Source organism: Heterodontus francisci, chromosome 10 (genome assembly GCF_036365525.1).
Source record: "Heterodontus francisci isolate sHetFra1 chromosome 10, sHetFra1.hap1, whole genome shotgun sequence".
In the NCBI taxonomy this organism is placed as follows: domain Eukaryota; kingdom Metazoa; phylum Chordata; class Chondrichthyes; order Heterodontiformes; family Heterodontidae; genus Heterodontus; species Heterodontus francisci.
Genome location: NC_090380.1, coordinates 72,713,918 through 72,726,880, shown reverse-complemented (window position 1 = coordinate 72,726,880; position 12,963 = coordinate 72,713,918). Strand labels below are relative to the sequence as shown.

Here is a 12,963-nt window from a genome sequence, read left to right as displayed (position 1 = left end):
TTCTGGTCAGTTATTCTCTGTGACCATCTGTCCTATCAACACCTTGCCTTTTTTATCTCTTGCCCCACCCCTGCTTTATTTGCTTAAAACCTATTACATTTCTAACATTTACCAGTTCTGATGAAGAGTCACTGACCTGAAACGTTAACTCTGCTTCTCTCTCCACAGATGCTGCCAGACCTGCTATTTCCAGCATTTCTTGTTCTTATATCTATAAATCTTGATCTGTCACTCCTTTGTAAACATCTCTGCAAGTCAAAAATAACCCCTGCTGGGTGATTATCCACAGACAGATGCCTTCCAGCACGACTTGTTTACTAGCCAAATCCAGGAACCTTCTGGTGACTTTTTTTTTTTAAAACCCACAAAGTTCAGCAATCTCTTCAAGATTCTGGATGAATCAGTATCTATAATGCAACTATATGTACTTAAAACATATTTTACAAAAGAAACAGAAGCAATCTTGTAACAGTATGGTGGTCAGTTTAGTTTTGGCACAGAAGTGACTGAGATTAAAGGGTTTTCCATCCAGGTGGAATTTGATACACCTGATGGCAACTGATTTTCCACTATCAGGTAGATTGTAAATTGTATGAGGGCCATCACGCAGCTTGTTTAACCCCAGTCTGACTGTTTCAGATCTCATACTCAAGACAGTTGCAGTCATATCATCATGGTGCAATTGCAGAATTGTGATGAAGTTTCTTGGACATCCAAATCTTTGGAGCAAAATCCACAGAGCCTCGTGAGCCACTGAGTCAAATGATTTGGTCAGGTCGATGATTGCAATGGTGTTGTTCTTTACATTTTTCCTGGTTTCCTAGTAAGCCTGTATGGTTCTGTAGTTCCAATGTAGGGAGATTGATCTCGATAGAAGAAAAGCAAAATTTTCCCAAAGGTTACAACTTGACCTCTTGCCTCAGTTTTATTATTGTAACAAAATTATAAGAACATATATTCTGGGACACTCAGAAGGCAATACATGGTCATTTTCTGAACACGCTACTTGAGGCCAACATTGTGAAGTAACATGAAGACAGTTCTAAACTTGTTAAATGAAAAATTGTGCTTGAAGGGACAAATTCCATAAGGCAGACCCAAAGGAGCCTTGAAAAGAGAAAGAGTGCAGTCACACTGGAGGTGGAGGTTATACAGGTTTTTTTTGTATGTTGAGTATTTTAATTTAATTTACTTCTTGATTATGCAATTAACTAACTCAAATTAACCCAATAAAATCAAACAAATATTTATCAAAACAAAACAGTCTTTTACAGCTTCAATCAGGTGATCAGGTTGATACAAAGTTGTCGCTTTCCTCAAGTTGCTTTATTGACAGCAATTCTTTCGAATTCTGCCTTTGGAAGCATCCAGTACATGATCAGCTAGCAAAGATGTCCCTTAAATTATCAATACCTCATCTCAGACCATGTTTGTGTAATTTCATAATTGGTTAATTTAATTATTGGTTTAATTGGAGTTTGACTACCTGTGTATATTGTCCATTCAAAGGAACGTTGTTTCTTTCATTGAGCCTTTTGCTATCTGACTTCGTATAATTGCCTATTGTTTAGTTTCATCGTTGAGATAGTCAAGGCCAGAGTGGTATCAGTTTAGCACACGATATCTGATTTGATGCTCATCCAAAGGGCAGAATCTTATAGCAGCAAATTAGTACTTTTAAACTACAAGCTTTTTAAATATAATCCAGTCCTAACATGACTACTTGATTATTTTAATATTTCTTCAATTAAAATTGAATCATGCTGGGACCAGAGTCCTGGCGAATCGCATAACTAGGGCTGTAGATAGGGCTTTAAACTAAATAGTGGGTGGGTGGAGGGGGGGGGGGCGGGGTGGAGGGTTCAGTTGCATGGAAAAACAGGAAGTTAAAGGAGAAGGTAGGAGTGCAGGTTAGTGGTGAGGCTATTACCAGAAAATAAAAGGAAGGGACAGAACATGTGAACATCATATTGCACCAAGGAATCGCACAAGAGTAGTGAAATTTAATAACAGAACAAACTTAAAGGCTTTGCATCTGAATGCACGAAGAATTCAGAGTAAAATAAATGAGTTAACAGCGCAAATAGAGACAAATGGGTATGATTTAGTGGCGATTACTGAGAGGTGATTGCAGGGAAACCAGGTTTGGGAATTGAATATCCAAGGGTACTCAGTATTTCGGAAGGATAGACAGGGAGGAAAAGGAGGTAGTGTAGCTTTGTTAGTGAAGGAAGAGATCAGTACTGTAGTGAGAAACGATAGAGGCACTGGAGATCAGTCTGGGTAGAAATAAGAAATAGCAAGGGAAAGAAGTCACTGGTGGGCGTAATCTATAGGTCCCCAAACAGTAGTTCCGCAGTGGGGCACAGTATAAACCAGGAAATACTGGGGGTTTGTAAGAAAGGTACAGCAATAATCATGGGTGATTTTAATATGCATATAGACTGGATTAGTCCATTTTTCCCCCTTTTTTTTCCTACCCTGTGCTGTACCTGCCCTGGGAGTGTTTGAAGGGGACAGTGTAGAGGGAGCTTTACTCTGTATCTAACCCAATGCTGTACCTGTTCTGGGACTTTTGATGGGACAGTGTAGAGGGAGCTTTACTCTATCTAACCCCGTTTTTTTCGTCTACTGGTGGCATTTATACCCCAGGCCCCTTTTATATATTTCATGTCAAGGGGGCCTTTAATCCTCAGGCCCCCTTTATATACATTTTTTTAAAAAAAACGTTATTAAAAACAGATAAATAAAGAAAAAACTCAAATTAAAATGCCATTCTCGGCATCGACAATGCACTCCAGTCCCTGCGGTGCCCACCGGTCGCGGAAGGCCTCAAGCGTACAGGCAGACACCGCATGCTCCTTCTCCAGGGACACCCGGGGCAAACGTAACCGCGGAAGAGGGGCAGGCAATCAGGGAGGATGGACACCCGACGGCCCACAGCCTGGACCTGTGAATTGCCACCTTGACTAGGCCCAGGAGCAGACCGATGAGGAGATCCTCCTCCCAGCCCATGCCCCCCCGCACCGGGTGCCCAAAGATCAGGAGATGGGACTGAAGTGCAGCCAGAACTTGTGGAGCAGCCCCTTCAAATACTCAAACAGGGGATGCAACCTCGCACACTCCATATATATGTGAAACACGGACTCGTCCAGGCTGCAGAAAGTACAGGCGGCCTGGGAGTCCGTGAACCTACTGCATGGGACTACCCTGTGCAACACCCTCCACCCCAGGTCCCCGATGTAAAGGGGGAGGACTCCCGCATAGAGAGACCTCCATCGGAGTTTCCTCTCGCCGCCAGACGGCAACGTGGACTGCCAGGGCGTGTCCGGCCGGCTGACTAGGGCGAGTAAGTGGAGAGTGTGCAGGAGCAGCCTGTACAGGAAACCCCTCCGCGCCGATTGGAATGGCACGGAGGGCATTTCCGAGAGGCGGCTTGGGTTGTGTGGGACCAGCTCCCAAGGAGGGTTTCGGGGCCTGGGTCCGATGAGCAGTTCCGGCCGAGTGGGGGTCAACTCGGCCGGGAGTCCGCACTCCCGAGCCCCCTCGCCACCTGCAGCGAGGGGCGTCCCGGGGGCTTTGGCTACTCCTCCGCCCGCTGGTCCGTCCCCGGAGTCGGCCGCCCAGACAGCTGAGGCGCTCTCCTCCACCGGCGGGGGAGCGCCCTGACTGGAGGCGACCATGTTCCAGACTCAGAATAGATCCTGGTAAAAGACAGGCAACTCCCTCAGAGAGGCGCGGCTAATGGACTCCGCCGGGAGCTGCGTGTCGTCTTGAAGGCAGTGGCACTGGCGGAGAAAATACATCGCCAGCGCACACCATCTGGGAGGACGCTCCACGTACAAGTATCTCTGCAGGGTCTAGATTAGTCAAATTGGCAAGGGTAGCCTCGAGGGAGAGTTCATTGAATGTATTAGAGATTGTTTATTGGAGCAATATGTTGTGGAATCAAGCAGGGAGCAGGCTATTCTAGATTTGGTATTGTGTAATGAGGTGGGATTAACTAATGATCTCATTGTTAAGGATCCTCGAGGGAAAAGTGATCATAGCATGCTAGAATTTCAAATTCAGTTTGAAGGCAAGAAGCTGGAGTCCCACATGAGCGTTCTGGAGTTAAACAAAGGTAATTATATAGGCATGAGGACAGATTTGGCCCTAGTGGACTGGGCAGGAAGACTACCAGGTAGGACAGGTGATGAGCAGTGGCAGATGTTTAAGGAGATATTCAATTTATCCCAACTAAAATATATTCCAAAGAAGAAAGATTCTAGGAGGGGGAAAAAACATCCATAGCTAAGCAAGGAAGTTAAGGATAACATAAAGACAATAACTAAGGCATACAATATTGCAAAGGCCAGAAGATTGGGAAACTTAAAGATCAACAAAGGGTTACTAAAAAAGTAATAAAAAGAGCAAAGGTAAACTATGAAAGAAAACTAGCGCAAAATATAAAAACAGATAGCAAAAGTTTCTATAAGTATATAAAAGGGAAGAGAGTAGCTAAAGTGAATGTTGGTCCGTTGGAGGATGAGACTGGGGAGTTAATAGAAGGGAAAACAGAAATGGCAGAGACACTAAATCAGTATTTTGCTTCAGTTTTCACGGTGGAGGACACTAGTCCCATCCCAATAGTACCAGGTAATGCAGAGGTTATAGAAAAGGAGGAACTTAGAACAATCATCATCACTTGGGAAAAAGTACTGAGCAAACTATTGGGATTGAAGGCAGACGAGTCCCCAGGACCTAGGGTCTTAAAGGAAGTGGCAGTGGAGATAGTGGATCCATTGGTTATAATTTTCCAAAATTTTCTGGATGCGGGAAAGGTTCCAGTGGATTGGAAAAAAGCTAATGTAACGCCCTTATTCAAAAAGGGAGGGAGGCAGAAAGTAGGAAACTATAGACCAGTTAGTTTAACATCTGTCATTGGGAAATTGTTAGAATCCATTATTAAGGAAGTAATAACAGGACATTTAGAAAGTCAAAACGCAATCCATCAGAGTCAGCATGGTTTTATGAAGGCAGAGAGATCGACCATTAACATGCTGTTCTCCCTTCGTCAGCTACAGGAGAAATGCCGCGAACAACAGATGCCCCTCTACGTTGCTTTCATTGATCTCACCAAAGCCTTTGACCTCGTCAGCAGACGTGGTCTCTTCAGACTACTAGAAAAGATCGGATGTCCACCAAAGCTACTAAGTATCATCACCTCATTCCATGACAATATGAAAGGCACAATTCAGCATAGCAGCGCCTCATCAGACCCCTTTCCTATCCTGAGTGGCGTGAAACAGGGCTATGTTCTCGCACCCACACTGGGCTTTTCTTCTCCCTGCTGCACTCACACGCGTTCAAGTCTTCAGAAGAAGGAATTTTCCTCCACACAAGATCAGGTGGCAGGTTGTTCAACCTTGCCCGCCTAAGAGCGAAAACCAAAGTACGGAAAGTCCACATCAGGGAATTCCTCTTTGCTGACGATGCTGCATTAACATCTCACACTGAAGAGTGTCTGCAGAGTCTCATCGACAGGTTTGCGGCTGCCTGCAACGAATTTGGCCTAACCATCAGCCTCAAGAAAACGAACATCATGAGACAGGACGTCAGAAATGCTCCATCCATCAATATCGGCGACCACGATCTGGAAGGGGTTCAAGAGTTCACCTACCTAGGCTATCACCAGTAACCTGTCTCTCGATGCAGAAATCAACAAGCGCATGAGAAAGGTTTCCACTGCTATGTCCAGACTGGCCAAGAGAATGTGGGAATATGGCGCACTGACACAGAACACAAAAGTCCAAGTGTATCAAGCATGTGTCCTCAGTACCTTGCTCTACGGCAGCGAGGCCTGGACAACGTATGTCAGCCAAGAGCGACGTCTCAATTCATTCCATCTTCGCTGCCTCCGGAGAATTCCTGGCATCAGGTGGCAGGACCGCATCTCCAACACAGTAGTCCTCGAAGCGGCCAACATCCCCAGCTTATACACACTACTGAGTCAGCGGCGCTTGAGATGGCTTGGCCATGTGAGCCGCATGGAAGATGGCAGGATCCCCAAGGACACATTGTACAGCGAGCTCGCCACTGGTATCAGACCCACCGGCCGTCCATGTCTCCGCTTTAAAGACGTCTGCAAACGCGACATGAAGTCCTGTAACATTGATCACAAGTTGTGGGAGTCAGTTGCCAGCGATCGCCAGAGCTGGCGGGCAGCCATAAAGGCGGGGCTAAAATGTGGCGAGTCGAAGAGACTTAGCAGTTGGCAGGAAAAAAGACAGAAGCACAAGGGGAGAGCCAACTGTGTAACAGCCCCGACAACCAATTTTTTCTGCAGCACCTGTGGAAGAGTCTGTCACTCTAGTATTGGCCTTTATAGCCACTCCAGGCGCTGCTCCACAAACCACTGACCACCTCCAGGCGCTTACCCATTGTCTCCTGAGACAAAGAGGCCAAAGAAGAAGAAGAAAAAAAATCATGTTTGACTAATTTGCTAGAGTTTTTCGAAGCTGTAACAAGCAAAGTGGATAATGGGGATCCTGTAGATGTAGTTTATCTGGACTTCCAGAAGGCATTTGATAAGGTGCCTCACAAAAGGTTAATATGCAAGGTACGTTCACATGGGGTTAGGGGCAATTCATTGGCTTGGATAGAGGATTGGCTAACCAACAGAAACAGAGAGTCGGGATAAATGGGTCTTTTTCTGGTTGGCAAGATGTAACTAGTGGGGTGCCACAGGGTTCGATCCTCAGGCCCCAACAATTTACAATCTATATAAATGACTTGGATGCAGGGATAGAAGGTGCTATAGCCAAATTTGCAGATGACACTAAAATAGGTGGGATAGTAAGTTGCAATAAAGAAATAAGAAATCTACAAATGGATATGGATGGATTAGATAAATGGGCCAAAATTTGGCAGATGGATTTTAACGTCGATAAGTGTGAGGTTATCCATTTTGGTTGGAAGAATAGAAAGGCAAATTATCATCTAAATGGAGAGAAACTTCAGAGTGCTTCAGTGCAGAGGGATGCGGGTGTCCTTGTGCATGAATCGCAGAAAACTAGTTAGCAGGTACAGCAGGTGATAAGGAAGGCAAATAGAATTTTGGCATTTATTGCTAAAGGAATAGAGTATAAAAGTAGGGAAGTGTTGCTGCAACTGTACAAGGCATTGTTGAGACCGCACCTGGAGTACTGCGTACAGTTTTGGTCCCCTTACTTGAGAAAGGATGTAGTTGCATTGGAGGCAGTTCAGAGGAGGTTCACTAGATTGATTCCAGAGATGGGGGGCTTGTCTTATGAAGAGAGATTGAGCAGTTTAGGCCTTTACTCTCTGGAGTTCAGAAGAATGAGAGGAGATCTAATTGAGGTATATAAGATGATTAAGGGGATTGACAAAGTAGACATAGAGAGGATGTTTCCTCTGGTGGGGCAATCTAGAACGAGAGGTCATAGTTTTAGGATAAGGGGTAGCAGATTTAAAACAGAGATGAGGAGAAATTACTTCTCTCAAAGGGTCGTCAGTCTGTGGAATTCACTACCCCAGAGTGCGGTGGATGCCGCAACAGTGGGTAAATTTAAGGAGGAGAGAGACAGATTTTTTAATTAGAAATGAGTTGAAGGGTTATGGAGAATGGGCAGGAAAGTGGAGTTGAGGCTATGAGATCAGCTATGATCGTATTGAATGGCGGAGGAGGCTCGAGGGGCTGAATTGCCTACTCCTGCTCCTAGTTCTTATGTTATGTAAAACTTAACTGAGGTACATTAATTGGTCAATCATATATTTCTGGCTGGTTGCTAATTATGTATTAAACTTTAATTAATACGTGAGTAATTATAAAACAAAGAATACAAATTGGCACAGTGTTAGTACAAAATGGAGTCTTGGCCTTGCTGGCTTACTACAATGAATGTAATTTGGAATTAATCTAAAGATGGTATAATTACACTAAAAATGTATTACCTAGATTTACAGCTGCATTCCAACTTCCATTAAGTACAACTGAAAAAGGCAGGCGCAGGTTGTGCACCTTCAAAGCACTCCCCCTGCATTTTCATGTGGCCTTTGAGCCTTTCCACAATCTGCCTGCCAGGTCCCACAGGCTTCATTTACATATGTCAGAGTGAGAGCCAGTGACAAAGCAGCCGTGCGTTTCCTGTGTTTGTACTGATCGAGTATTTCTGGTAATTTATGGCAGAACTTTTTGGAGGAGGCAGCAGTCCTACCGCCGGGGCTGAAAGTGGGAGCCGCCACTGCTTCGGCCTGTGGTGGCATATTGCCACCACCATCAAATTCAGGACAGTGGTCTGCCCCCAAGATATAGCAGTGCCCATTGCTGGGGCAGCACCTACATCTGCAGAATGAGAGTGCATCGATGGCCTGGCACCCTCGAGGAAAGTGGGGTCTGGCGATGCTGGGGTCAGGCAGGCAGGCCCCCATGATCGGTGGTTGGGGGGGTTCCTGTTCACTGAGCACAGGCAGTGCCATTGCCATTGGGCCATTGCTGCTAGGGGACCCTCAAGCCATGGAGTCCCCAAAAAGCAGGCTCCCCTCCCCCCGCAGCTCACTGTGAGCCCCCCGCCCCGACACAGGCAAAATGCCTCTGGAGGTGGGAAATGGCCCTTTATTTGCCACTTAACTGGTTCAACTGGGTTGCTGGCGGGTGGCCAATCTGCCACGTTTCCCGCTGCTGGTAAAATGGTACGGCGGTGGGAAGATATTGGGCACTCCCCCAACACCTTCCCACGCTATTTTACCAGCCTTCCCACCTTCTAGCTCATCCCCAAAAGGGCTGGTAAAACTCAGCCCATAGACTATGAATTATGAGATGCTGCAGTTGTCAGGATCAGCTGATGCAGGGTGAAATGACAAGACAGATGAGTCTGGAGATTTTGATTACAGAATTCTGCAGCTAGGTAATTCTTATTAAAGCAAATTTTTTCCATTCTGCCTCTACTTGCTTCTCACAAAATCAGACCACTGGCACATTTTCCTGAATGACTTTAATTTCCATCAATAACAAAGCGTCATACAGTGCACTGTATTTTGTTAGGTTGAATTCCAAACTGCCAACAATCAAACTAATCTTTCTTAATACCATCTTTCCCTGGATGCCTGTAGGTTTCTTTTCATTTAATCTATTCTTGTGCTTTTTCTCACTATAACCTGATGGCCTGAAGCACAATAAGTAATTAACTGCTTATGCTGTACAAAAAGATCACCGGACTGAGATGGCCTAATCTCTTGGGAAAATGATACTGGCTGCACTTCTGGTGCTTGCTCTTCGGCAGCCTAGTCTCATCTTCTATGATCCACTGGCATGGTTTGATGGGGAAAGCAGAGTCTTAATGTGTACTGGTGTCCTGAGACACAATGGTTGCTATAGTCTGGAAGCTGCGATTTGTGCTACACTTCCATTTCTGTCCTCCAAAGCTGCATACAAGCATACAAATTAGGAGCAGAAGTAGGCTATTTGGCCCCTCAAGCCTCCTTTGCCATTCTATAAGATCATGGCTGATCTGTTTGTGGACGCAACTTCACTTTCCTGCCTACCCCCGATACTCTTTGATTCCCTTGTTTGTCAAGAATCAGTCTATCTCTGCCTTAAAAACATTCAATAACCCGGCCTCCACTGCTCTTGAGGGAAGAGAGTTACACAGACTCACGACCCTCCGAGAGAAAAAAATTCTTTTCAGCTCTATCTTAAATGGGAAACCCCTTATTTTCAAACTGTGGACCCTAGTTTTAGTCTCTCCCACAAGGGGAAAACATCTTTTCAACATCCATCCTGTCAAGTCCCCTCAGGATTTTATATGTTTTAATAAGATCACCTCCCATTCTTCTAAACTCCAACGAATATAGACCCAACCTGTCCAATTTTTCCTAAGATAACCCTCTCATCCCAGGAATCAGCCATCATTCTCTGAACTGCTTCCAATACAATTATATCCTTTCTTAAGTAAGGAAACCAAAACTGTACACAGTACTCTAGATGTGGTCTCACCAATGCCCTGTACAACTGTAGCAAAACATCTCTACTTTCATATTCCATTCCCCTTGCAATAAACAACAACATTGCATTTGCCTTCTTAATCACTTGGTGTACCTGCATACTAATTTTTTGTGTTTCGTGTACTAGGACACCCAGATCCCTCTGCATCTCAGAGTTCTGCAATCTCTCTCCATTTAAATAATATGTTGCTTTTCTATTCTTTTGGTGAAAGTGGTCAAGTTCACACTCTCCCACATTATATTTCAGGTCAGGTGGGCAGAAAAGTGGCAAGTGGAATTGAATCCTGAGAAGTGTGAGGTAATGCATTTGGGGAGGACAAACATGGCAAGGAAATACACAATAAATGGTAGGATTCTGAAAAATATAGCGGAACAGAGAGAGCTTTGAGTGTATGTCTACAGATCCCTGAAGACAGTGGGACAGGTAGATAAGGTGGTGAAGATAGCATATGGTATACTTTCTTTTATTGGCTGAGGACAAGAGTATAAGTCCAAGTAGGTTATGCTAGAACTGTATAACACTAGTTTGACTCAGCTAGAGTACTCTATACTGTTCTGGTCATCACTTTAGAGGAAGGATGTGATCACACTACAGAGGGTACAGAAGGGATTGCGAGGATATTGCCAGGAATAGAGTATTTTAGCTATGAGGAAATATTGGATAGGCTGGGTCTGTTTTCTTTGAAACAGAGGGGAGATTTGTTTGAGATGCATAAAATTATGAGAGGCCGAGACAGAGTGGATAAGAAGGACCTATTTCTGTTAGCATAGAGGTCAATAACCAGGGGCATAGAGTTAAAGTAATTGGTAGAAGGGTTAGAGGGGAGTTGAGGAAAAATATTTCACCCAGACGGTGGTGGGGTCTGGAACTCACTGCCTGAAAGGGTGGAAGAGGCAAAAAAAAACCCATCACATTTGAAAAATACTTGAATATTCAATTGAGGTGCCATAACCTACAGCACTACAGACCAAGAGCTGGAAGGTGGTATTAGGCAGGATAACCTTTTTTAGTTGGCGTAGACACAATGACCAACTGGCCTCCTTCTGTGCCGTACATGATTTCCATGTTTCTATTGTTTTATGTGGCTGCAATGTGTATTATAAACAAGATGCACTGCAGCCACTCACCAAAACCTCTTCAACAAGAACAATTAGAAGAACTGGACCAAACACAGTGATGTTACCAAAGTGGAGGAGTTTCTGAAGGATGTGCAGCTGCACGAGATGGTTTTTTGTCTTAAATCTGATAAGACAGATGACAGCCTGTACATCATTGACACAGGAGATGAAAAGAAAGGTCCACTGCATATTAAAGGAAAATTGAAGCCTTTACAGATCAAGCTAATTCTACAGTCAGACCTGTGACCTCGAGCACCTTTTTTAAAATTCTTTCATGGAATGTCAGCATCACTGGCAAAGCCAGCATCCAATGCCCATTCCCAATTTCCCCGAGAAGGTGATGGTGAGCCACCACCCACACCACCACCACCCCACCCCCGAACCGCTGCAGTCCATCTGGTGCAGGCACATCCACAGCACTGCCAGACAGGCAGCTCCAGGCTTCGACCAAGCAACAGTGAAGGAACTGTGATATAGCTCCAAGTCAGGATGGCGTGCGACCTGGAGGGGAACCTGCAGGCAGTGGTGCTCCCATGCATCCGCTACTTCTGTCCTTCCAGGAGGTAGAGGTTGTAGGCTTAGTGAGTTGCTGTAGTACATCTTATAGATGGTACACATTGCAGCTAAGGTGCACCAGTGAGGGAGGGAGTGGTGTTTAAGATGGTGGATGGGGTGTCAATCAAGTAGCTGCTTTGTCTTGGATTGGCTTCGAGCTTCATGATTGTTGTTCGAGATGCACTCATCCAGGCAAGTAGAGAGTATTAAATCACACTCCCGCCTTGTGCCTTGTAGATGATGGACAGGCTTTGGGGAGTCAGGAGGTGAGTTACTCGCTGCAGGATTCCCAGCCTCTGACCTGTACTTGTAGTCACAGTATTTATGTGGCTGGTGCAGTTAAGTTTCTAGTCAAAGGTAACCCCCAGGCTGTTGATGGTTGGGGATTCAACAATGGTAATGCTGCTGAATGTCATGGGGAGATCATTGCCTGGCACTTGTGTGGCATGACTCTTACTTGCCACTTATCAGTCCAAGCCTGGATGTTATCCAGGTCTTGCTGCATCTGGACACGGACTGCTTCAGTATCTGAGGAGTTGCGAATGGTACTGAACACAGTGCAATCATCAACGAACATCCCCACTTCTGACCTTATGATGGAGGGAAGGTCACTGATGAAGTAGCTGAAGATAGTTGTGCCTAGGACACCACCCTGAGGAACTCCTGCAGCGATGTCCTGGGGCTTAGATGGACAAAAAAGACCTTGAAAGACATGAGAAGCAGATGCATGGGAACATCACCACCCTCCAAGCCACACACCATCCCAACCCGGTACCCCATCGTCACCAGGCCAAAACCTGGAACCCGCTCCCTGACAGCACTGCGGGAGCACCCACACCATATGGACCAGAGTAGTTCAAGAAGACGGCCCACTACCACCCCTCCAAGGGCAACTAGGGCTGGGCAACAAATGCTGGCCTTGCCAGCGATGCCCACATCCCAAGAATGGATTGAAAGCTTTAGACCTCATACAGTCCTGCAATGCAGTTCTTCCATACAAATGGTGGCACCGGCAAGTCACAGGCCATTTGTAAGTTGAGGATCTGCAGCAGATTCCAATGAAGTTGCTACTTGTTCCATTGATGGCTGCAAAGAATATATTGCTTTTGAAATGCAACTGCAAAGGACAGCTGTAAACCCAAGACTTACGCTAGGTAGTTGCTGAACATCGAGGAGATTAGCCTCAGAGCCTGCATGTAGATATGATATTTCTCAAACATCTTCATGTTAAGTGTCAGCATTGACTCAGTGATAGTACTTTTATCTCTAAGTCAAAAGGTTGTG

At 45.3% G+C, this 12,963-nt stretch overlaps 1 protein-coding gene across 1 annotated transcript in view; it reads right to left on the bottom strand.

Moving 5' to 3' along the window:
- Nucleotides 1-267: 267 nt before the first annotated feature.
- Nucleotides 268-12,963, bottom strand: part of trim45 (tripartite motif containing 45) — a 49,663-nt gene continuing 36,967 nt past the window's right edge. The window contains exon 8 of the mRNA XM_068040736.1: nucleotides 268-866. Within this exon, the coding sequence (XP_067896837.1) occupies nucleotides 759-866 (108 nt within the window). The 3' untranslated portion in view covers nucleotides 268-758. The remainder of the gene's footprint in view (nucleotides 867-12,963) is intronic.